The 26,095-nt window shown below is 48.6% G+C and overlaps 1 protein-coding gene across 2 annotated transcripts; it reads left to right on the plus strand.

Moving 5' to 3' along the window:
• The first annotated feature begins 813 nt into the window (after window positions 1-813).
• SLC22A5 (solute carrier family 22 member 5) lies at window positions 814-25,882 on the plus strand. 2 transcript variants are annotated; one of them, XM_039252541.1, is made up of 10 exons: window positions 814-1,380; window positions 8,074-8,177; window positions 14,494-14,648; window positions 15,647-15,818; window positions 17,005-17,131; window positions 18,770-18,870; window positions 20,537-20,751; window positions 22,780-22,962; window positions 23,954-24,089; window positions 24,458-25,882. In XM_039252541.1, exons 1-10 carry the CDS (start codon window positions 988-990, stop codon window positions 24,543-24,545), a joined length of 1,674 nt encoding a protein of 557 aa, XP_039108472.1. In that variant the 5' UTR covers window positions 814-987; the 3' UTR covers window positions 24,546-25,882. The 2 variants fall into 2 exon arrangements, with proteins under 2 accessions (XP_039108472.1, XP_039108473.1); XM_039252542.1 differs by lacking the exon at window positions 22,780-22,962.
• Window positions 25,883-26,095: the final 213 nt, after the last annotated feature.

Consider the following 26,095-nt stretch of genomic DNA (forward strand, 5'->3'; position numbering starts at 1 on the left):
AACTTTATTACTAGGACTACCAGAAAAATTTAAATTACAAAAGTATTCTATTGGACAATGAAACTTTAGAATCATCTAGTTTTGGGTTTTTGTTTTTGTTTTTTTTACTGCCAACTATTGAGTTAACTGTGCAGAAATACTTAACCTGAAGGAAACATTTAATCCTAGACCGGGATCATCAATGCTCTAGAAGTTAAATTTTTACATTTGTTTTAACAAGTTAAAAGACAACAAAGGAGCTTGACTCAGACCAAAGTATGGAAAGGGCATTTGGATTAGAATTAAAAGTCACTGCTGCCAGCCTCTCCATTGGGGTAGTTAACGGTTCCACTTTCAAAATAATCCCTGCCACTGTTAACAAAGATAGGCGGTGTCAAGGGCAGCTAATTGGCAGTAAGACTCTGGGCCAGTCACAGTCCCTCAAGGGACATTAGTAAAAAGCTGGCAGGGGTGGAGGGACGGTATTTTTAATACCTGACCCTCTCACCCCGCTCATCTAGCCATCCCCTCCCCGGGCTCCGAGCTGGGCCAGAGACCTTGGCCTCAGACGCCGAGGCCGCGAGTCTCACTGCCTTCCTAAGCCGAACCAGGGCTACCTGGGTTGTAATGTCGCTGCCGTGCCTGCAGAGGCTCGGCGAGAACCCGCCAGACTCGGGGTCAGCTGCCCTGCGCAAGCCCCAGGTGCGCGCGGCGGCCCGGGCCCGCCCACCCGCCGTCACGCACAGCCCCAGCCCCGCCTCCCAGTCCGCGCCGCAAAGCCCAGGCCCAGAGCCCGCCCCAGCCTCGAGCTCTATGTAAAGCAGGTCTCTGCTGCCTGGTCGCCACAGCGTCTGGAGGTCGCGGGCTCGTTCAGTCTGAGGGCCGGCATTTCGCCCGTCCTGCGTTCGGTCGCGCGGCGAAGGCCTGGCGCGCACGCGCACGCCCCGCCCCCGCGCACCCCCGCGTCCTTCGACCCCGGGCCGCGCGCCGCTGGCCGCTGCAGGCGGCATGCGGGACTACGACGAGGTGACCGCCTTCCTGGGCGAGTGGGGGCCCTTCCAGCGCCTCATCTTCTTCCTGCTCAGCGCCAGCATCATCCCCAACGGCTTCAATGGAATGTCAGTCGTGTTTTTGGCCGCCACCCCGGAGCACCGCTGCCGGGTCCCCGACACGGCGAACCTGAGCCGCGCGTGGCGCAACCACAGTATCCCGCTGCGGCTGCAGGACGGGCGCGAGGTCCCTCACAGCTGCCGGCGCTACCGGCTCGCGGCGATCACCAACTTCTCGGCGCTGGGGCTGGAGCCGGGGCGCGATGTGGATCTGGAGCGGCTGGAGCAGGAGAGCTGCCTGGATGGCTGGGAGTTCAGCCAGGACATCTACCTGTCCACCATCGTGACCGAGGTGGGTACCAGTCCCGGGGCTGAGGACGTGGGGAGGACCTTCGCACTCCACCCCACAAGGTGCGCGCTGGATGTTGTCACTCTCTCTCCCCCAGCACACTACACACCTCAAAGTGGGAATCCTCCAGTTAACACTTTGAGAAGTGACTTCTGACCAGACCATGCCTCTCCCACCAAGAGTGTCCTGCTAGCCACCTATGTTAATAGCTACCTTGAAGAGGGAGCCAAGAAGACTCTGGTGGCCCCTGATAGATACTCTAAGACCCTGAATAATCAAAGTCTTTTTCTAGATGGAGGAGGGAGTGTTGAGTAAAGTCAGAGCTTGGGCCAAGGGCCTGTCACCGCGCTTCTCTAGCCTCTTGGCATCTGTTCAGAGAAACACTCATTTCTTAAGAACTTTTAAAGCTAAAGGAAGCATGTGTTTAAATTGTTATGGTGCTCCTTTCTCTAGTTACTCTTTCCTCACTCATCCTCACCCAAAATGACAGTCTAGTCATACCCCATTAGGGATCACGTACTTTTTGCTCATGTTTAGTTACCAGAATTGTAGGACCCATGCATCTGAACATCCATTTAGGCTGACTTGTTCACCTGGAATGTTTTAGAATATTCAAAGGCCATGTCATTGGCCAGATTTAGTTAAAGCATACAACTTCAGTTGATAGGAAATGCGGCGGGGGGTGGGGGTGGGGGGCTGCTTAGCTACTTATTCCCCAACCACTTGGATTTTACTTTTTGGGTAGCTTTGTCTCTCCTGGTGACCCTGCAGTCATCAGAACTTTATGTATGGCATCACATTAATGGATGCTTGTAGATGTGCTTTGCATCTTATTCAGACACTGGAACTCTGACTCCCTGGAGTCTCAGCAGAAATGAGCTAGCAGAGCAATGAAGAGTCCTCCACAGGCACCTGGGTGGCCAGGTTCACAGAGTATCAGGCTTGGGGATTCACAGATGAGGGAAAGCTTCCTAGAGATGGCAGGCTCACTGAATCTGGAGTGTTTAGCTCGTCAGATAAAAGTCTAGAACAGCAGGAAACAACCTGGAAGGAGGGCAGGGTTCACAGGGAGAGCACTAAAGGGGAGTGTGTACAGGTCCTGATATGGCATCAGACCCTCCTATAAGCCCACAGGGGTTTTGGACGCCCCTTTTATGTTGCTTCTGGAGGCCGTCACTCTTGAAGGAAGTCTGAGTACTGCCTTGAGGCTCTTGTGTCCATGTGTGTGCACACATGTGCCCTGTATGTTTGGACATTTGATGTCCCCAGCGTCTGTGCTTACTTCCACATGTATGTAGTAGGAGTGTGATCTGAGTGCCGCTGGCATCTCTCAGCTAGTGATATCATTCCAGTGTCCTGAGGTGTTGGTACTTGACAAAAGAGGCACTGAATGGAGGTAGCTGACAGTGCTTTGTGACCCAGGAGTTGACAGAGAATCAAAACTTCCAGCCATCACAAGTCCTCACTCCTAGTTTCACAAACAAGTCTGTCACATCGCTGGAAGCCAGTGGGAATTGTGAAAGCAGAGGCTGTCCCCTCAGGTTGCTGGCAGAGGCCACCAAGGTAAAGCCATACTTCATGACACAGGAGTCCCTGCAAATTCTGCTTCTGGCTGCCCATGGAACGGGGGAGGCAGTGAATTCACGGGAAGCTCATGGCATCTCTTTGGATTTTACCTTGACTTCTAGAGTCCCTTGGCTTACTCTAGTCATTTGTTGTTACTTCACTGCCCCTGTCCTGCTTGGGCTGAGACTGGTGGTAGCACTGATGAGCTCCCAAAGGTCGGCTATAGTGGAAGGATCCTGGAGCTACATTGCTGCCAACGTCAGTTTTTCCTTTTATTGTATTTAGCCTGTTTATTTAGCTGTCTTGGCAGTTTCATAAGAGCCATGTACCCTTTTACCTACATATACATTGTCAGCCTTTGCAAGGAGGCAAGGTTAATACATTACTTAGCCCTTTGTTTTGGGATACTGGAATGTCTGACTCTTAAGTCCAAGACTGTTTGTTCCTCTTAGGTGAACAGTCACCCCTGGAAGCTATTACATTAACATTTTGATGGCACCATTTTTCTAAGACCCATTTTCTTCCAACCGGAACCTGGCCTGCTGACCAGTGCAGCCAGTTCCATGCCTGCTAAATGTTTCAACCCTGCCCTCAGCCCCAAATCATACATAGAGGTGTTTGTATCATACATACATTGGTATTGAATTCCTACTTGTTTTTCAACAGAAGATGAAAACCGTAGGTTTCTGGTTTAATTTTTTTTCCTTGTTGAAGTTAAAGTATGTACATGTAGTACTAAACGTTGTGGTTGATTTACCTATTTGTATCCCTCTGACATGAGACTGGTTACAGACAGGGTACTGAAGGAAATATTTAGTGAATGGATTAATGAACAGTTTAAGAAATGTCTAAAGTTTGAGAGCTAAAGAAGGAAAGGACAGTTTAATTCATAGAAGGGAAACTTGGAGGTGGTCAAAAAGCACTGACAAAAATATTTTAAAGAAAATATAACCTCCCAGCCCACAAACTATGGCCTGCCCCTATATGGATCTGTGACAAGGTATTGGGATTGGTGGAAAGTAGGTGACATCATGTGGCGAAAGGGAATGTTTCAGAATAGTTTGGTGGTCCCTGTGCTTCTAGGCTGCCTCTTCCCCTGCCCCTCAGTCATTCCTGGAGCACTGGAGAATCAGCCACCCCACTTTGCAGTGTTGCTCTAATCCCTGAGTGCTTCTTGGTCCAGGACTGCCCCCTTCTCTGAAACCTGGGTGATTTCTCAGGCTGCCTGGGCCACTTGCTTTTTAGGATCTCTCTAGCCCAGCTTATAGCCCGAAAGATTCTTTGAGAAACTTCTATCTCTTCGGGCACCCATGAGTTAGGGTGTTTTCAGCTAAGACACAGCAGTCATCTGTGTCTCCTTGCTTCTGGCCATTCTCTGCTTCTCTGAACTTCCTGCCCCAGCCCATAGTAGTACTTTGACTCACTCCTTATTGTCCTGGAAAGCCTCTTTCTCTGAACTGGCTTTTCTGTTAGGTACCGATAGTCTTTGAAGATAGGACAGCCCTCACTGTTATGTACAAGCCCACCTGAAGGAAAAACCACATCAACCTGGGAGGCAGGGCTGGGCTGGTCAGTGTGGAAAGACCTGGAGTGTGTGCCTCACTGTTATGTCTTTACTGACATGTCTCACTCAAGGGAGAGTGAGTGAGAAGACCCTCAGCTCTGCTTTTGGAGTTCATGGCAAGCCAGATAAGTCACTTGCTGGGTCCCTGAGGGCCCTGTACACATACAGTCCGAGCAGAACCATTTAGCCATGACTGGTAAGATTGAGCCCCACTCTAGCCAGCTGAGAACCAACACCCTGGGTCAAAGTTCTTAGAGATGACACAGGGAAGGGGGTGAAGTAGCGGGGGGAAAAAAAGAAAGAAAGAAAAAAAATTCTAGAGATTGAAGTTCAAGGTTCATTTGGGCCTTGAGCAACCAAGCCTAAGGTCCAAGCCCAAAGAGTACTGTGGTGTTGAAAGTCAAGAGCTCTTTTATTTATCTGTTCCCTCACTCGCCTATGTACCAGATAGCCTCTCCTCTGTAGAGCACCGCCGGGCATCATAGAAGATATGGCAGCAAGTTCTTTGTCTCCTTGCCCTGACAGCCTTGGAGCAAGAATGTGCCATTAACTGCAGCAGGAGGCAGGACGAAATGTGTGTAGGAATACATGGCACTCAGTAACAGGTGGTGCTTACCAGTGTGTCTGACCATCGATGCGGTCAGGCTAGGTACATCTCAGGAAGTGTTTCTGCCCTCTGGGCACAGACCCTATCTTTTTTTCCTTCCAGCCAACCCACAGGTAAGAACATTTAGTCCCAGGGAAATACATCATCTCTCCATTTCCCATAACTGAGAAGCAGCTATAATTATATAGTGTATACAAGAGACACAGTTCTCTCAAAAACGTTAACAGCTTTGTTGAGGTTGTAAATAAAAGAAAATAAGTGGCACAAGTACAGTGTACAATTTGAATAGCTTTGAGAGATAGATCCATGAGGCCATCACCACTAGAGAGGCACTTTTCTGACCAGGAAGGATGGCAAGTCTAGACTCGTTGCCAGAGTGCCTCTTAGATTTTGTTAGGCTGTGTCTGCCCTCACAGTTCACCCAGCTGAGGGATCACAATGCTAGACTCATGACCTGAACCTTAAACACACATTTAGTTCTAACACTGAGGCTTGTTATCATCAGCTAGTACAGCCCATCTCATGTACCAAGAGGAAGCATCTGTGAGCTAGTCTATAGCTGGTTCAGTCATTGCTGGGGAGCCTTGAGCTCAGGATAGGAAGACTAGATTCCTCTGCAAACACAAGTCTTGGGTACGTAGCCTGGACTCTAAGGGCTTCTCATCCCACCTCTCCTCAAGAGGATGCCAGCCCAATCCTGGAACCCACTGCAATCCATCTGGTGGCTGACAGGTAAGTGAATGGATTGGCTGGGTAGAAATCAAACCATGGCTGCCCTTATGTTCATTTTTTGAGACCTCTTATCTTTCCTGATGCTACTCATAGGCTCCCTGTCAGTAGAAAGGAAGTGTCAACCCAAGTTTGCTTTTAGAGGGCCCAAAGCCAGGTGCTGAGGATTGTTAAGAATCTTCAGTGGTGGATAAAGGGCCCAGTTACTCCAGGGAGTTACATACTTTCCCAGAGTAAGGACAGCCTGGTCTAAGTGGCAGGGTTGTGGCCGCAGATACCGGAAAGACGCTCTGGGAACCTCTCCCACGAGGTTCTTCTTCAGGGCATAGTCTGACCTGGTTTCGGGTAACACCTGGCCTTGTCAGCACAGAATTCCTTACAAACCTGTGGTGGGAGACCTGACATTGTCAGGGGAGGGGGCTACTGCTCCAGAACTCACTGTAGAAGCCCCTGTGGATTTCCAGTCTAGCTCAGCTATATCAGTCCCCAACCCTCATGCGAATCCTGTTCAGAAGCAGCTACTGACTCTTGTTTCTCATCTCTGTTGCAACAAAAGTAATGCATGCTGGCTGGGAATAGATCCCATCATAGTCAGAAGCTACGGTAGCCATGATCTGGCCTCTGAAGCTCTGTGTAACACCTAAGAGCCAGAGGCCGGCACTGCATCACTGAGTTCCCCAGTTCTCACCCCCTGGTCACTACCGTCCTGACTATAGTGGCCGTGTCTGTATGGGAGCTGCCCCAGGAGTGCCCACTCTCCTAGAAGAGAGATGGTATCTAGGTACTAGCACCACTGAGGCTGCAGGGGTGGGAGGGCTGCTGTAGCCTAAGTATTCAGATCATGACCTGAGCCAAAGTGAGATGTTTAACCAACGGAGCCACTAAGGCGCCCCTGGACTTCCTCTGGATTGGAGTTTCAGATCCCCGCCTCTTCCCTCCTCCGCACCTTTCTCAGCCCATCCAAGGTGCATGCTCATTCCAGAGTGGAGACACAGCTGTGCGGCCAAGTGACCCTTACTGTTAGCTGTGGGGGTTCTTCGTGGACAGCCTCCCACCCCTCTAAGGTCCCCGGAGGCTACGTGCACACACTGCCCAGTGGGGCAAGGACGCAGACTTGTTTTTTCCCCTGTCACTCGCCTGGAAGAAATGCTTTCTTGGAAGCTGCCAATTCCCTCTCCCTCTATTACTAGGGAGCCAGCAGCCTGGCACCAGGCAGGCAAGGGTCTGCATTCCTGGAGGGCAGCCTTCTTGGTGATTACTAAGCACCGTCTTTCTCTGTTCTGGGAAACATTTTTCTGGGAACCAGTAAGCTTCTTGTTTTGGCTTTTCTTCTCTTTTTTTCGCTCCTTCTTAGGCTGGGGCAGCTCAGATCTGAATGTTCAGCTGCTTCCCCATGCCTGCAGATCTCTTTTTGTGGTAACTGTAGATGGAACTATACACTGGGAGCTGGGAAACGCAAGCACAGCAGCCTGTTGCATACCCCAATCCCTGTTTTACACATGGGGAAATAAAGGCACAATGAGGGTGGGGGGAATCCTGTCTGACACTGCATAACCACTTAGCAGTAGAGCAGAAGCTAAACCCAGTTTCTTGACTCCCAGATCAGGGCTCTTGGCGGTAATTTTGGCCTAGTGTTTTTGGCACAGCATTAGGGATCCCAGCTGTAAATGTCACCTGAGGGTCCCAGGGCTCACTGGCCCAGGGTGGGGGCCTGGGTTCAGCTGCAAGAACAGATCAGCATGATGCATCCCTGGCCCTTTGGCCTCAGCCCTTTGCTGGATGGCTTGACTTTTAGAGCCCCAGAGCCCTGCTCTGGACCCATTCCTGTGCCATTCCTCCCAGTGGCCTCAACCCCACTGAAAGGGTACCCTGCTGCATCCACAGATTCTTAGAAGTGACCATGAAAGGCCTTGCCTTCTGCTGGATTGACACACGGGCACAGTACCTGCTCCCTACCTATCTCCCCTCCGCAAATTGGTAGCAAAACAATGGAGCGAAAAGCCACGAAAAGCAGGACGGGAGGGGCCCACTCTCCCTGTGAGGGGGAACCTCCTCTCTGCTCCACTGTCCACGCAAGCCTTTGCGTGCCTGAATGAGCTCATGCACCTGTGCAGTACTGTAAACAGTGCCTGCAGGGATGCAGGAGAGTCTCATTTCATTTAACAAGAAGCCTTACATTTAAAACATTTAACAAAAGGAGTGAGTAATACGTCCCTTTGCTCCCTTACAGTGGAACCTGGTGTGTGAGGACGACTGGAAGGCCCCACTCACGATCTCCTTGTTTTTCGTGGGTGTGCTGGTGGGCTCCTTCATTTCGGGGCAGCTCTCAGACAGGTAAGGTGGGTGTCTATCTCCTGCAGCCGCAGGGGACCATGGAACTGAGCAAGGAGCATGTATGTTCCTGGCCCTTGACTTCAGGTGATAGTCTCTCAGCCCAGGGCCTTGTGTTTTAAAAGAAGAGGAAGCTGTGTCTATAGCATAGATTCCATACCAAGTAAAGAGAGCCAACAACCTCCTCTCTCTAATTCTTGTTGAGCAGAACAATCTGAGCCAAGTGTACCCATGATCCCACTGACTGGGAAATATGTCATAATTCACTTCTTGTACCAGCCTAGCTGGCCTTCCTAAGGTGACTCCTCTGTATCCCTCAGCTTTGGAGAGGTAGGCAGCACACACACTTGCAGATGAACTTTTTGTAGATCTTAAGGCCTACAATGAATGACCACCTCTGTATTTCCCAAACCATCATTCTCTGCATGGTGAGAGGAGATCTCACTAGCTGGTAGTGGCATAACAGGCAGAACTCTCGTGTTCACATTGATGGTGCCTCTTAGCTAAGAGTCCTTTGGGTATGTTACCTACTTCACAACAAGCATAAAATGTGCTGTTTTGGCCTATAAACAGCTTATATGTATAATTCCAAGGTTTTTTACTCAAGTTCCATTCATGGCTTAGGGAGTTCATCTACTCTTGAAATTATGTCCAAAATTTTAGAGATTGTATATGAGCATTTTTTTCTGGCAGAAGGCCCACAGTTTCCATGACGTTCTCAGAGGGATCCATTATATCCAGTCTTCTTACCCCAGGGCTCCTCTGGAGAAGCCCACAGTGAGAATAGCCTTCACCAAGGTTCTTAGCTGTACTGGATCACCCAGTGGAGTCCCAGCATTCTCCTAGCTGGTTGGGGTCTAATAGAGAAGTTCAGGATGAGAATGTCATCCTACCTTAAGCACAAAGTCAAGGGCACCTGGGTGGCTCAGTTGGTTAAGTGTCCGACTTTGACTCAGATCATGATCTCACATTTTATGTGTTTGAGCCCCACATTGGACTCTGTGCTGACAGCTCAGAGCCTGGAGCCTGCTTCAGATTCTGTGTCTCCCTCTCTCTCTCCCCATTTCCTGCTCATGCCTCTGTCTCTTTCGTCTCAAAAAGAAATAAACCTTAAAAAAAATTTTTTTAAAGAACAAAGCCATATCCTCCCATAGGACAGACTCAGGGTGATGTTCTGCACGTTTAGATTATTGTCTTCACCTGAGAATCCTTTCTTCCTGAGAAATGTATGCTTTCTCACTAGATTTGTGTTTCCCAAGTGTCATCTAGCCATTAGAAAAGGTTCAGGGGTGCCTGGGTGGTTTAGTTGGTTAAGCGTCCGACTCTTGGTTTCAGCTCAGGTCCTGATCTCACAGTTTGTGAGTTCAAGCCCCACATCAAGCTATATGCTGACAGTGCACAGCCTGCTTGGGATTCTCTCTGCCCCTCCCCCGCTCATTATCTCTGTCTCTCTCTCTCTAAATAAATAAATAAACTTAAAAAAAATTTAGAAAAGGGTCAAATTCCCACAGTCACCGTGAGCATTAAAGAGTCAAGTGGGCCATGACCACTGATGGACAATTCTAGACGAGCCTGAGACACCTGCTCTTTTGGAGAAAAGACCTTGCTTCCCTAGGTCTTTAATCTACCAGCAGGCTTCACTTGATTACTTATATTTATCTAACAAGCACATAGCACCTACGATGTGTTAGACACTCTCATAAGCACTGTACAAATATAAAAGAAAGAACAAATCTCATCATAACCCTATGAAGTAGGAAGCATTCTTACTCTATTTTCACAGGTGGGAAAATGAAACCCAGAGGAGTGAAATCACTTGTACAGTCACGAAGCCAGCAAGTGGCAGAGCTAGGATTTGGATCCAAAGAGCCTCTATGGCTCTGTTTTGTGTGGACTACTGTTCTCGGGCCCTGCTCTTCCAGAACTTGCCTTCTAGCAAAGCAGAATGTACTAAACAACTAATTGAGGGGCGCACTTGTCCTTCGTGGTGTAAGTGATACAGAGAAGCAGTACAGGAAGCTAAGAGAGGGTCTAACAGAGGAGGCCGGGAGAAGCTACCCTAAGGAGGTGACAATGTGCTAGGAGTTGAGAGATAAGTAGAAACTGGCCAGTGATAAAAAGGTAGAGAGAGAAAAGAGCATTCTGGGCAAAGAGAGCGGTACTTAAGCCTAGATTCAAGAAGAGACGGTGCACTTTAGGGACTGGGAAAAAGTCCTCTGTGGTAGATGTGTGGAGAGCGGTATGAAGAGGAAGCAGTGAGCCGTGGAGGCCCAAGCAGAAGAGAAGGCCAGGCTTAGCTGACAGAAAGGAGTTTGGGCATCAGTCATAGAGCAGTGGGGAGCTACTGAGAGTTTTATAAAAACAAGAGTATAGTATAATCAGGTTTGTTTATTTTTTTTTAACAATTATCTGATAGCTTTGCAGAGGAAGGATTGAAAGGGAGAAAGAGGGGTTGTGTAGAGAGCAACTACGAGTCTGTCACAGTATTTATGTGGGAGATGATGGCTTGGACTAGGCTGATGGTGGTAGAAGTGGAGAAGAGAGGTAGGAAGTCCAACCAACAGCCCTTGGCTGTGTGTTGGATGCAGGAAATGAGGGAGATTTTGGACCTGCACAACAGAGTCCTTTTCCGAGACAAAGGACTCTGGAAGAGGACCATGTCTGTAGAAGATGTGGAGCTCAGTTTGAGTGTTCTGGGTCTGGGGTGACTGGGAGAGGCCTGAGTGAATGGACTGAACCTGCAGTTGCATGTGTGGCTAAGGTGCTCCGTGAGAGCTTTGGAGTGGAGAAACACATTTGGGAAATGTTAGCTCCATAGAACCCTTGGCAAAGCCTCCAAGTATGGAGGAGACTGCGTGGGAAGAGTGTAGAGTGAGAACAGGGGCTGGCCAGGTCTGTGCTTTGAGACCTTCCAAGTGGGCTGGTTGGTGGGGAATCCCCACTCACGGGGTTGAGTGGCAGCTGAGAATCAGAGGAATTTCCTTGATATGAAAATCGAGGAGGAGGTACTCCAAGTGAGAAGTTCAAACTCAGTGCATTTTTCTGTCAACTGTGTCATGGGTTAAGTAGATCTTTGTGGGTTAGCCCGAGAACCTGATTACCGGGAACACCATGGATACCAAAGGAAAGTGTTCAAGTTCCTCAGATATGATCCCAAGCAAACAGTAGAAGCAAAATTAATGAGTACATTGAGGACCACCTTAGTCTTCTGAAGGGCAAGTGCAGTGTTTGACAAACCTAAAAAACTTGTCAGCAGACTTCTTTTAAGTAGGGTCATCTCTGTTAAATAAATGAAGCAGCCAAAAGTGTGGCTGTTGTAGGTGCAGCCCTACCTTCCACTCCAAGATCACCTCTCAAGCTCATCTCCATGCCCACAGGGGGCACCAGGCTCTGTGGGATGGAAGGTTTCCGATCTCATTACTTCTAAGCAAGTTGGCTTAAAAACCTAGGCCAAAGAAGTGACCTCAGAGCATTAGATTCATGCCCTCAACTTGTCTAGGGTATCAACAGTAACTTTTTATATAGGGCAAAGGTTTAGTCTCCTTTCTGGCATGTAATAAGCTTGAAATTCTAGAGCAGTTAAAATAATCCTGGGTTGTCACAGCATTTTACCCGAAGATATCGATTTACCTTTGTGTGCGTGAATTACAAGAGAGCGTAGCCCTGGGAGAAGGTAGACAGATATTTCCTGGTTTTCTAACATACGTGTGGTTGACGTTTTGTTGACAGGCTTTAAAAGTGAGCATTTCTGGTCCCAGCCCTGGACTTCCAGGGACTGGTACTATGTAAGGATTCCCTGGGTCTTTCTCTTCCCTACCACCCCAGGCAGCCCATGAGAAGGGAAGGCTTGGGTGAAGGTTATCCCTGTCTCCCTGTAGGAAGGGACCATCCCTTGGTTAGTGTGCAGGGTACTCTTGTTACGGAACAATGCAAGGGAAGTTGGTCTCCTTCCAGACCAGAATTTCTCAACCTTGTCACTATTGACATTTTGAGCCAGAGGATTCTGTGTTGTGGGAGACTATCTTGGCACTTTAGGATGTTTAGAAGGTCTCTGGCCTCTACCTACTGGATGCCATTAGCACCAAAATCAAATATGAAACCTGTTTCAATGGAGAGAAGCACCAACCTCTTTAATGTGGCACCAAGGCCTTGTGCAGTTTGGTTCCCCCACCCCCACCCCCGACCCCAACAGTCTTCTGTTGAACAGCTGACGCCACTCACACTGGCTGCTGGCTGCGCATGGCCTCCTGTCCCCTCCAGCCACACTTGTGTATGCTCTTCTCTGTGTTCCCCAAACACCCCTGTGACCTCCTCGACCATGAAGTCTAACTCAGGGTCCCTGTTATATATTACCCTGGTTCCTTTTGGCTTTTCTCCATTGAACGGATTGGAAATTGGTAAATAATAGGTGTTATCATCTGATTAATGTTGGTCTCCTCCACTATACTGTGAATGCTTGGTCCCTTTTGCCTACTTCCCCTGTCAATAATAACTTCTTCTTTGGGCCGCATCTCAGTGTCCCATCATCAGGGAGCCCTTCCCTGAATGCCCGCGTCCTCAACCCCGATTCCCAGCCCAGGGTAGTTTCCTTTGTTGTATCCCTTGTGAACCTGGGTGCTAATCCTTCAGTGCTTTTGTGTCTGTGTGTAATTGCACTTTTGGTAGTGTGGTTGTGTGATTAGAACGTGATTACTGTCTGTCTCACCACCCACAGGCTGTAAGTCCCTTGAGGGTAGAAACAAGAATTTTGTTTTTTATAATTCAGATGTATCCCTAGTGCCTAGTATATAGTTGAAATTCAAATAAACATTCATTGAATGAAAATGGGTATCAGCCAGCCCTGGCCAGACTCCAGCTGAACCTGCTAGGTTGATTGAAATATGTAGACTTGTTCCTCTCTGGCTGTGATACTATCTTTAAAACCGAACAAACCCCCCAAAAAAACCCAACATTAAAAAAAATGTTTTCCTTTTCTTCTTCTTCTTTTTTTTTTTAATGTTCTCTATTTTTGAGAGAGAGAGTGTGAGCAGGAACGGGGCAGAGAGAGACATACACACAGAATCTGAAACAGGCTCCAAGCTCTGAGCTGTCAGCACAGAGCCCGATGCAGGGCTCGAACTTGTGAACTGTGAGATCATGACCTGAGCTGGAGTCAGACACTCAACTGATTAAGCCACCAAAAAAAAATATTTTTTTTAAATGAACATAGATAGAGAAAACCACACAGAATAGGTGTGTGGTGAGTTAATGAATTATTCCAGGGAAATAACCTTGGAACGACCACCAAGTCAAAAACTAGAACCTTGCTGGCCACCAAGGAGCCCCTGTGCACATGTCCCATCTCAAGTACAACAACAGCCTCTCTCCACCATAAGTAACCACCAGCCTGACTTTTAAAGGAATCACTTCCTTGTGGGGTTTTCATAGTTTTATCCTCCCAATGTGTATCCTTAAACACAACTCTAGTCTTGCCCACTTAAAAAGTTTTTAATACGTCTTTTAGTCTACTTTAATTAAGGGATTCTGCCTCCATCCTTTGCCCTACTGTACATTTTATCTCTTGCACCCTGGGCTGTTCCTCTCTAGAATTTTTCATTCTGGATTTTGCTGATTGCCTACTAGGAGTGCAGTTCAGCATACTCCTCTTTTCTCTGCATCTCCTGCAAATTGGTATTTAGATCTAGAGACTTGATCAGATTCAGGTTCATACCCTTTAGCGAAACTAGAAATCATGCATGTAGTATTCAGTTATCTCTTCATAAAAAGATTGGTAGCAGTCACTAAAACATAATGCCCACATCTGTTCATTTATTAAAGATTATAAAATGGTGATATTCTAATTTTATCACATCTTTTCTATTTAATAGTTGGAATACTTTCACAAAATGATATTTGCCCTCACCTGCTATTGGTTCCTGTTGGCATTCTTTGGATATGTGACAAGTGTTTCTTTTCCTTTATTTACCAGTCTTCATTTAAAATGACTGGTTTCTCCATCATCCTCCAAAGTAAACCACTTCTCTTTTAAAAAACTACATTCTGAATGTATGGATCTACACATAATGAATGCATTTCAATCCCTTGCAATCATTATCATAATCCTGGCACTGCTTTGGGGGCAGTCCTGGTGCGTGGGCTGCACATTGGCCGTGGGGAGGGCGGGTAACAGCACAGGGACTGGAGATCGGGACTGTCCCTGTACTGCACCCTGGCGGCACTGTCCACAGACCCTCCCTGGAGAGCCCTGGGGGAAGCCCGTCTTGGCGGAGGCCATCTCTGCCTCCTCCTCCCAGCTGGAACTCTGTCACTCTCTTCCCAGGTTTGGTCGGAAGAACGTGCTGTTTGTGACCATGGGCATGCAGACGGGCTTCAGCTTCCTACAGATCTTCTCGAAGAACTTTGAGATGTTTGCTGTGCTATTTGTCCTTGTGGGCATGGGCCAGATCTCCAACTATGTGGCAGCATTTGTCCTGGGTATGGCCATCAGGTTGGAGTTGAGTACTTGAGCCTGCGTTTCACCGTCATCCCACCACCCACTCTCTGCAGACAGCTATGAAGTCCCTCAAGGGGAAATGGTCTCTAGCAACACCGGCCAGCACTGCTTGGTGAACCTAGTTTTCTAGGCAGTGAAATGGAGTCTCCTAAGTGCTCAGCCTTGAGTGCCCAGGAGCACTGTAGCCTGAATGCTGAATTCCATTTCTTTTCTGCTCTCTGAGATGTGGGCCTCGGCCTCATTAGTATTCAATAGCCGTTTTACTAGAACTCTCCCAAGATCATCCATTAAAAATAAGAGCCTTCCCAGAGCTGAGGTTGCTAAGGAAAAATGGAGACATGATGTGAGGAGCAAGGGCCGTGAATGGCAGGCTTGCCAAGGAAGAAAACTGCCTCTTCTGTAAAGCATTGTGTCCAGTGAAACTGACTGGAAAGAATGAATTGATGTGAATGGACTTAAGTCTCGTGATGTTTAGGGTTTTAATTCCAGAAACACAGTGGGGTACTTTGGCCTGTTCTCACTGAAAGTCACCAGTCTCACTGGAGGAATCTGACTCTAGCTTATTGGTCTTTGGGTTCCTTGGGTTGTATGCTGAAAGGATTATTTCTTTCTCTTCACGTCCAGTAGAAGAATCTTTTCTTAAAAATGTTCCCTTTAAGCCCCCATGTGCATCCTTCATAGTGACTTCCCCTTTAATAAATTCTTCCTACATGAGAATTACATTTTGAGGCCTCACGTGGCATCTTGAGTGTACAGTTTAGGGAAGTGATAAAATTTTCAAAGTAGAACTGTCCTTGAGGAGCCTAAGAGGCCACACTGGGGCACCCCCGTTGGGCGGTCAGACCACAGCAGGATCAGAATCCCACCCTTCCCTAGGGTGTGGCTGCTTTCATTTCTATTGAAAATTACATAAGAGAAGATTAATAAGGAAATAACCTAAATTAAAGTGCTAACATGACTCCTCCCTTGTTTTGAACAGGAACAGAAATCCTTGGCAAGTCGGTTCGTATTATATTCTCCACGTTAGGAGTGTGCATATTTTATGCATTTGGCTACATGCTGCTGCCACTGTTTGCTTACTTCATCAGAGACTGGCGGATGCTGCTGCTGGCGCTGACAGTGCCGGGGGTGCTGTGTGCCGCGCTCTGGTGGTGAGTGTCGCCTGTGCCCAGGGGTGCCCATCACAGGCTGTCTTCTGTCTGGCCTTCACTAGGGGGCAGCAGCAAGCCACAGATCCCTATTTGGGCTCCTAGAGACAGGAAGTATAAATTAGTTGTAAGTTGTTTCAGAATGTTTTTTCCACGCTCGGAAAAGCCAAAAAGGAAACAAAAGAAAATCCCCAGACATCAACAGACTTGTTCTCAGCCCTGTGCTGGGTTTTTCGAAGCACAAGGAGAGGAAGAAGTTGTAGCCAGGAGATGACGGAGCCTAGCATGACCTTCAGGAAGTTATCAGACTGACAAGACTGCCTAGGCCCTGGTTCTAGCTGTGTGTTGCTGAGGCCTCCCACCACAGGCACTGGCAGAAGAGGGGGAGCACTGGAAGTGAGAGTCCTCTGGGTAGCTACACGGGAGGAAGCCAGCCTCCATATGGGCTTCCAAGATAGAGAACTTGGACAGGCAGAGAGGAGGCCATCCATACCAAGAGGGGGAACACAGCAGAGGGGCTGAGGCAGGAATCGCCCCTTGAAGTTGGGGTTGGTGAGATCACTGCTCCCCTCAGAGCGGAGAGCTTTTCAGAGCATAGTGGGAGAGGACACAGAGGACAGCAGGGGTCCTGGTCATGACCAAAGGGCAGAGGCCATCTGGTGAGGTAGAAAATAAGATCCACAAAGTCTTAAAAGTCCCAGGTGCGTTTATAAACATAGGTAGGGGGTCTGACGAGTCCCTTGGATGGAGCAGGGGTGGGAAGTGAGGAAAAACTACAGGCTAAGAGGCCAGAGCAGAAGCTTCTGTGGATGCTGGGGACAGGCAGATAAGTAGCGCAGGGCAAGAGTCTGGTCTGGACCAGGCCCAGGACTGAAGCCAGGGTTCAGAAGCCTATCTTGTGCCTTTCTCCTTAGTGTCCAGCAGGTGGCACCACCCTCCTTTAGCAATGGAAATGGGCAGCCTAAGAAGGAATCCCATCCCAGTGTGCAGGCCCGTCCAAATTTTGTGCACTCTTGAGGGTACTCAGAAGCTCACACTTCAGGTCATTAGTGGATATAATATCGACCATCTCTTTGCTTCAGACATCCCCCAAATGCAAACTCTAAAACCCCATTTCCCACTTCCACTTCTGCTACACCTGGTCTGTTGGGCAGGACCAACTCAGTGAGATTATCGCTTATACTTCCAGGTTCATCCCTGAGTCCCCCCGATGGCTCATCTCACAGGGACGATTTGAAGAGGCAGAGGTGATCATCCGCAGGGCTGCCAAAATCAATGGGATTGTTGCACCCTCAACTATCTTTGACTCAAGTGAGGTAAGCGCCATGAGGGAGTTGGGCGGAGGGTGTCCGTGACCATGATGTTAGAACAGCACCATGCATGAGCCCAGCCCTCTCGCTACCCGAGCCCCAGTTGTCCCCCAGCAGGCCCTGTTCAAATTCACATGTTGAGAAGAAAGCACCAACTGTCCAAATCCTTTCACCTTCACCTCTGGTTGTCCTACTTCATGTAATTCTCTTCTAGGCAATCATATAGTTAAAGCATTAATTTGAATAATAAACGCTTTGGGTAAGAGGCCTTTCATGAAGTTGGCATTGTGGGAAATCATTGTTTCTCATGTCTTATGCAGCTTCTCATCTTAAAAAAAAAAACAGTACATAAAATATGGAGCAAGAGTAGATTTGGAGTTAGAAATGTCCAGCGTCCCTCCACCCTCCCATCATCAGTTGTTGCATATCATCTTGGAGCCAGCTCCTTTCTGATATCCGCCTCTTCCCCCTACACCAACCCCTGTTCTCATGTGCCGTGAATAACTTCCTGGCTCTGCCTTATTCCTGAGTCTTGATTCTCCCTCCTGTTCCCTCTCCTTCCGCTATCTACAACAGGCAGTTTTCCTTCGTCTCTTGACTACCACAAGAGGTTAGAAGTTGTAATTGCTGGCTGATCCTATGGGGAGACAAGGCTGTAAGAACAGCCACCAGCAGTCATGGCTGAAGTGTGCGCAGAAAGAACATGAGAAGCACTCAGGATTCAGGTGCAGACTTAGGAAAGGGAGACCAGTTAGTACAGGCATCAGAGACGTGTTGGCCCAGCAGCAGCTCCCGCGCAGCACGTACTGGAAGGGGCTTTGACGCACAGATGTCAGGGCGGGAGTAGATGGCAGGAAGGGCTCTTAAGTGTGATAGCCTTGGTGGTTTTTCAGTGAGGGGTCAGTCTGGGTAAACCCATAAGCCCCACTAGCATCTTTGAGGAAATGAGGATATTTCAGTGGCCCCATTAAAGTCAAAAATTGACCTTTTGTTGAACTGCTAACTCGAGAAAAACAAACTCCAAAGCTGGGTTTGCTTAAGAAAGCAACATCAGTGTGTTTAGACGTGTGGTTTATTAATGTTCTTGGCCGTGCCAAATTTCATAGGAAGTTACTCTGGGTGAAGCGGAGGTCAATTTTCCTGTTTTTCTATCTGAAATTTTGTGCCTTGGAAGTAGACCAGTAACTACATGGTATGAAGACTCAAAACATCAATTCTCTTAAAATATCAGATCAATAAACTGCACAGCCAGTTTCTCTCTCTGACCCAGAGGGCAGGGAGCCAGCCTCAGGAGGGAATGCTCCAGAGGACTCCCTGGAATGTGGCCACTGGTGGAGTCTGGGGGTGGGGCAGAGAGGGAGCTGTCAGCCTGGGCCTCTGCCTTGGCTGCCTCCCCTGAGGGACTGGTCACCTACTTTTCCTTGTTCTTGTTCTTGTTCACGAATGTGTCATTGATAAGGCCTGGGCAAGCCTTCCGCAGCAGTGTAAGATACACTAACCACACTTCTTCTTTTCAAGAAAGAAACATAAAATGCTCGCCACCTTGGAGCAGCAGAAAGCTAAGATGCTAGGGTTCAGGTATGCTTTTGAGTCTCTGAGTCTCCATCCTCTCTGTCCCATACGCTTGTCATATCATTCCTGCAGCTACAAGACCTGAGTTCCAAGAAACAACAGTCCCACAGCATTCTGGACCTGCTTCGGACCCGGAATATCCGAATGGTCACCGTCATGTCCATAATTCTGTGGTGCGTAAGTGAGACCTACCTGAAGCTTCCTGACACAGCTTCTGGCAGTGGCTGTCAGGCCTCTCATTTGCACATGTGTGTCTCAGACCAAAATTGAAAGCCTGTGTCATCAGAAAGTTAAGGGATCTGCCTTGCAATGAAAGAAGTGGGCGTATCACACAATTTTTAGCTTGATGGAATCTCAGAAAAGGAGAATGAAATCTGTTGTGGGGGCTTTTGGGGAAGCTTTGGGGACTTTGGGGAAACTCTCCATGTCCTGAGGCAGATCCTTGATCACTGTGGGCCCTAGTTTGTTTCTGTCTCCTGCACCTCAGACAGCGGCTGATGAGGACAGGGGAGACCTTTAGGAAGGAGCTAACTGAAAATGTTATGTCCTTCCCGTTACAGAGACTGCTAAGTTCTGTCTGGAATTGTGGAAGCAGGACATCCTCCCTCTGGGATTTTCACAGATTGTCCTGGAGGCAGGGACGTGGCCGAGATGTCCTCAGGCTCCTTCTAATGAGGCATTTCACTAAGTGTGTCAGGAGGGCATTTGTGAGTTACCGGAGCAGGGGGCACAGCCCAGTGCCTCGGGATCGTTGGCTCGGTGGCCAGACGCTTGGGATTATAGAGTACCTGAGCCTGCTAGGTGCGAACGGCAGACTTCTGCTCAGTGTCCTTTAGTACGAGAGCCGTCATCTTTGGGGCGGCCAGCTGTTTTGCTCCCTCGGGGGATGTTGTGAGTCACTCACTTCCAAGGAATGGCCCAAGACCCCTCAGGGCGGTGAACCACACCTTTGTTGGCCTCAGACAGGACCGATGCTCAGCCTGCACCGCAGACTTGCCAGCCTGTGATGAGTCACCTAGTCTGTGGCTCGCCCAGGTACTCCTCCAGCTCTGGATTTCCCAGGGACTCCTGGACGCTTCCTTTTTCCTGATTGTCACAGTTGTGGTTTCAACATGCAGATGAGTCAAAACATCCTAACGCCTAAAGGTCTGGTTTGCCAGAGTGCTGGTCATCAGTGGAGAGAATGCCTGCCAGGGGCAGGGTCCAGGCCTGGGACACTGGGAAGCTTGCAGATGAGATGATGTGGCCCTGCCATAGGAGCTCTTCCGATCCTCTGAGTCCTGTGGGGCTGCGGCCAGCCGCGCCTGCCCAGCCTCCTCTGGGGCCGCAGACAGAGGCTCTGCTGGGGGGGGGGGGGGGCTTTCTCCAAATGTTTGACCTAATGATTGTTTTATCTTATCCCTCCAGTCCTGTCACACCTTACTTGACACCTGCCTCTTTTCTCTCCCTCCTCCTGCATTTGCTGGATTTGTGGGTGGGGGTGGGGCCAGAAGGCAGGGAAGTAGCTTTTGTGAGTACTTTGGCTTAAGGTTTTTAAAGTTGAAAAGCACGTTGGAGGTGGGTTTTTACTTTTACAAAGTAAATCTACCCGAATTCTATAATCCTTCTTGCCAGGACTCTTTCTGTTTGAAATGCTCTGAAATTGCTGTGGCCCCGGGTAAACGTGGGGGCGAGGAGGAAATTATCTTTTGTTCTAAGAAGTAAGACTCAGGGCTAAATCCGCTGCCCTCCTGGCGAGGATAGTTTTGAATTTCCTGCAGTAATTGTACTTTACAAGTTGTTGAGGTTGAGAGGCACGTGGGTGCTGCCTCTCCAGCTTTCTCCCGCCCCCTGTTCCAGGATGACCATCTCAGTGGGATATTTCGGGCTATCCCTTGACACTCCTAACTTGCACGGAGATGTCTACGTGAACTGCTTCCTGTCGGCTGTGGTCGAAGTCCCAGCGTACGTGCTGGCCTGGCTGCTGCTGCAGCACGTGCCCCGGCGCTACTCCATGGCCACGGCCCTCTTCCTGGGGGGCAGCGTTCTCCTCTTCGTGCAGCTGGTGCCTCCAGGTAGGGGCCACGCGCGTCTGTGGTCTGGGGTTTTCACAGACTCACCCTTCTCTACCAGGCTGTGTCTCCATCCCCCCACCCCTCTGCCCCCTCCGACCCCCACCTCCTCACCCCCAGCCAATAAAGAAGAAAATGAAATCACGCTGCAATAGCTCTCTTGCATATCTGCATCCTCCACCAAAAAATCACGAGAGTGTCTCCTGGGACCACACCCTCGTCATAGCCTGGGCTTTGGGGGAGTGGTGAGAGCTGGTGGTGAGTGTTTACTCTCCCAGGTTAATGTGTGCATATGTGTCTTTCTCTGCAGAGTAAGGGGGAAGAAAGGGAGCCATCCCCATTACTCTTGAACCTTGGCCCTGTGTTAGTCATGTATTTATTCAACAAGCAGCTCCAGAGTGCCTCTGTCGGCCAGGCGCTCTGCTTGGGGCTAAAGATGCAGAAGTAAACAAGTCAGGCAGAACCCCAGGCCTTCCTGGAGTTCACATGCTAGTTGAGAAGACCACAAGCAAGTAAATAAAATGGTTAGTGTGCTACAGACTGGGTCACCGTTGATAATAATGATAAAGGACATTGGAGAGTTAGTTTAAATAGAGCAGTCAGGGACAACGTCCTTGAAGAATGGGCATTTGCAGGTGAGCAAGAACATAGGTGAAGTGATGGAGAAGGCTGTGAGAGAGTCTGCATGTAGAACATTTCAGGCTGAAGAAACAGCAGAGGCAGAGACCCTGAGGAGGGAATAACTGGCATGTCTGAGAAGAAGGGAGCTGGTAAGAGGTGAAGGGACGGAGAAGGAACAGGCCAGGCACAGCATGGGTCTCACAGGCCATAAGCTGAATTTTTAAAAAATGCTTATTTTATTGATTTTTGAGAGAGAGAGAGAGAGAGAGAGAGAGCATTTGTGGCAGAGTGGAAGAGAAAGAGAGGGAGACAGAGAATCCTCAGCAGGCTCTGAGCTGTCTGTGCAGAGCCTGATGTGGGGCTCAAACTCACAAACAGTGAGATCATGACCTGAGCCAAAACCAAGAGTTGGAGGCTCAACCAACTGAGCCCCTCAAGTGCTCCGATTTTTTTTTTTTTTTTTTTTTGAGAGAGAAAGAGAGGGAGAGAACATGTGCATACACATGAGTTGGGGAGGGGCAGAGACATAGGGAGAGGGAATCCCAAGCAGGCTCAGCACCGTCAGCTCAGAGCCTGGTGTGGGGCTTGAACTCACAAACCATGAGATCATGACTTGAGCTGAAGTCGGATGCTTCACCAACTTGAGCCACCTAGGTGCCCCAAGTGGGTTTTATTTTTAAAACCATCTTGTCATCCCACTGATGAGTGGGAGGCAGCCTTTTTCCACAATTCACAAAACCGTGTGTGGACCTTCGTATTCTCTCATAGTATCCAGATACATGGATTTGGGGGCCTCTGGTGATTGTTTGTGGGTCCCTAAGCCTGGCAGCATTCTGCTCAGGAACAGTGTATATACACAGAGCTCACACCAGAGCTCAGGGTGACCCATAGGCCACTATCTCCTCATTGGTACAGCGAGCAGGGTGGATCAGAGGATCATTTCTGGGGGTCTGCTGGCCTACAAATCGCCATAGTCTGACTGAGGGAAAGCATGAAATGAGTTAGAATGGAATCCCCATTCATCCACAGGTCATTCATTCCTTCCACAGTGCCTACAGTATGTGGTTCTGGGGTGCCACCTGACCCCTCGACAGGCATGTCTTCAATGACTTCTGGGCTGGAGCAGGTTTACTTGGGCTATTGAGAGGCTCACTTCGGTGGTCTATAGGCTGAGGAGAAGGGCGTGTCCTCACACAGCCGTGGGTCCCAGCCTCCTCTCAGTTAGCAGCTTGGAGGGACATTGTGGCTACAGCCTCTTATCCCACAGGATCCCACAGGTCATTAGAGACACTGTCCCCCATATCCCAGAAAAGAGAAAATATGTTTGCTTCAGGCAAAAAAGATACAAAATGCCTAATAGCAGCGTACCATGGTTTGGTGCCTTCTACTTCCTTCCCTTTGCTTCTCCAGATTTGTATTACTTGGCTACTGTCCTGGTGATGGTGGGCAAGTTTGGAGTCACTGCTGCCTTTTCCATGGTCTATGTGTACACAGCCGAGCTGTATCCCACAGTGGTCAGAAACATGGGTGTGGGGGTCAGCTCCACGGCATCCCGCTTGGGGAGTATCCTGTCCCCCTACTTTGTTTACCTCGGTAAGTCCTGTGGGCTGGGGCATGCAGGAGCCATGGGGTGGAAATACTGATTGCCTTTAATGTGAGCCCTGGTGGGTTGTTAACAGCGGAGAAGGCACACACAGCAGATGGGATCCATCCAGGACCAGATCTATGCCTAGAGAAGGCATGGGTCCAGGCACACTGTGGAGGAGGCACTCACTTGTAAACAGAAAATGACCTACACACTAGCTAGAAATCAGTGAGATAAGTAGAGTTTTGCCTCTGCTCTGGCCATCCCAGGCCTTCCATCAGAAGATCTAGTTCCCTTGTCCTAAGAAACTGCAGGTGGTATAATTGAAGACATTTCTTCTTGGAATCAGAGTATAAAAGGAACATGGAGCGCAGGAGGTCCATTCAAGAGGTCTGATGCAGTGCGAATTATTGTAATTTGGAGTACCTGGTTTTATACAGTGGTTCTGTACTGTGTGAAGATCTGCCTTGTGCCATTTTATGTAACAGGGCACAGTTTTTCTCTTCCTTGGAATTATTTCCCCATGGCAGCACCCCCATCCTACACATCTTTGGGGAGGGGTGGTGGCCACCTTGAAAGTACCCAGAACGTGTTGTGAACACACTACATGAATACGACAAGCAGAAACACCTTATCTGGCCTGAAGGCAAAGTGAGCAGGTTGTGACATATCTGGAGAGGTGGAGGAGTTATTGCTGTCCCTGGATGAGAACCTCGAGTTCTGTGGAAATCCAGCATTGGGAGATAGGAAGAGGCCCCTCCTCCCAGTCGGCACCCCTCCCCTGCACCATGAGGTGCTATAGGACCCCTGGGCATGTCTCTGCCAACTCTGGGCTCTGAGACCTGTCTAGGTGCCAGGTTCCAATCTGGCAGCTCAGACTGTGGGAGACACAGAGACTGAGAAAGCACGTGGTCCCCTTTACAGTCCTAGGAGCACAGAGGGAGGAAGAGAAGCCAAGTCTGACTACATCCCTGGCTTAGGGTTCTGTCTTTGCCATAGGTGCCTACGACCGCTTCCTGCCCTACATTCTCATGGGAAGTCTGACCATCCTGACAGCCATTCTCACCTTGTTCCTCCCAGAGAGCTTTGGCACCCCTCTCCCAGATACCATTGACCAGATGCTGAGGGTCAAAGGGTAAGGTTGTGCTGGGTTGCAGTGTTGATACACTGGGTCTGGGCCTGGCTGAGAGTTCCCCACAAACTCTCACAAATACCATGGACTAGTTTAGCCATGAGAGGGTTAGAAATGGCAAGGTGTTTACAAACTGTCCTGTCTGGTCTGAGCCAGACCGCCGTGTCACCGTGTGCATCTCCTCTCCACCCCCCAGCAACTCTGGGACAGTGAGACCAGGAGAGACCTTTTAGAATCTGCTGTAAGATTTATTCCCCCTTAGTGAGATCATCTCAGTTCTGGGTTTTGTTTGACTGTTTAGAGACTGGTAGACATCTTTTTTTTTTTTTTTAAAGATTCATTGCTAACACTGGTTTTGTTTGTTTTTATAGAATAAAATACAGGCAAACTCCAAGCAACACAAGGATGTTAAAAGATGGTGAAGAAAGCTCCATAGTCCTTAAAAGCACAGCCTTATAACACAGCATCCGGTGAGGGAGAAGGTGAGGAAGGAAACCGGGTCTCGTCAGAAACAGCTTGTGCAGACACCGAGCCCTTCAGTGGTGGACATCTCCGCCCTTCATGCTGTTGCCTCTGTGTCTGACTTGCTCCTGGCTGAACACGTGGAATCAGAGGCTGCATGGGGCCCGAGCGCACTACCTTCCCTCCAGAGCGACAACTTTAGATACATCTTAACTCCCAGACTTGGAGGATGGTGCTTCTTGTCGCTCCCTAAGAAGTTAACTGTTCACCAGAACCAGTGGGACCTGGAAGAATAAGAGAGGCACCTGCTAAATTTACATCTTAATTTTAGACCTCCTGAAAAGTCTCCTGATAAAACTGGAGGTCTAATTATCCCCCCTAATCTTATCCCCATTTCCCTCTAGTGGTGCACTTTAGAGGAAAACAAATAATTGCACAGGGAGTTTGCTTTCTCACACTTTCTTAGTCTTAAGGGGTATTAAGTGGGATTGTTGCTCCCCCAGGCAGGAGAGCACAGATCTGGGGAAACCTAAAGGTAATTAATACAGAAGGAACTGAGCACATAATGGAAGAAGGGCAAGTGCATTGATTTGTGAGTTCTGGTGCCGTTCGGTGTGACTACCGCGTAGATTTGTTTACATCCGATCAAAGCATTGGGCTTGTCCAGGCCCATACAAGGTGCATCATTGAATCTGTTATTCTTGTTTTCCACTGCTGTGTGATTCACATCTCCTGCTACTGTGGTTTCTGATGTCTTATTGGAAGGAAGTGTATCAGTGAGAAAGAGAGGCAAGCAAACTCGTCTCTTTTCTCAAAACTATACTGTAGATTTTGAATGTTTGTGTTTTGTTTGTTCGTTGGTTGTTTGTTATGTCTTTTTCTGCTTAACTTATTTGCCCTTCAGAATAGACTTTAGGAAAGGCTGGTTCTTCAGCCTCCTAGTTTGTGTCTTTGTTGTTTTTTATCCAATCCAGAATCACTCTGGCGATGGTCTGCCGTTGCCATTTGTGCACAGAAATCAGCCTTAGCCACAAGCACTTCTCTGAGTGCCAAAAATGACGTCATTGTAAGAGTTCCTTTTGGGATACCTAATCATGGGGAAAAATTACAAAGAAGAAAGTTAAATTGTGTTCACAGTCTCAGAGTTGCTCACTTCAGTTGTGTAACATTGGGAGATATGTTGTGTTCGGTGTAACTGTCTTTTATGATTATGTTACCACGGTACTTCGAAAACAGATGCTTCACCTGGATAAAAACCATATTTTTGTGAAAGCTACTGAAGTGCCTTGGGAAATGAAGATCTTTTAATAAATAAAATGATTTTTTAAATAATAGCAGCTGCCTACAGCCTTTATGTCCACAAGTTGGTGAGTCATGCCACACCACCACCTGAATTCTGTCTAGGTCAGCTGGGGCTAATTCTTGCAGTGATTGGTGATTAGCCTCTCAGGCTAAGATTTAATCCCCGCTGTGCCAGAAACCTTTACTTTATTCATTGACGGCAGAAAGAGCCTTCTTGCACAAGTGTCTTAGCCTGGGTTCTCCTG

Source organism: Hyaena hyaena, unplaced genomic scaffold, assembly GCF_003009895.1.
Source record: "Hyaena hyaena isolate Hyena2069 unplaced genomic scaffold, ASM300989v1 scaffold_425, whole genome shotgun sequence".
Classification (NCBI taxonomy): domain Eukaryota; kingdom Metazoa; phylum Chordata; class Mammalia; order Carnivora; family Hyaenidae; genus Hyaena; species Hyaena hyaena.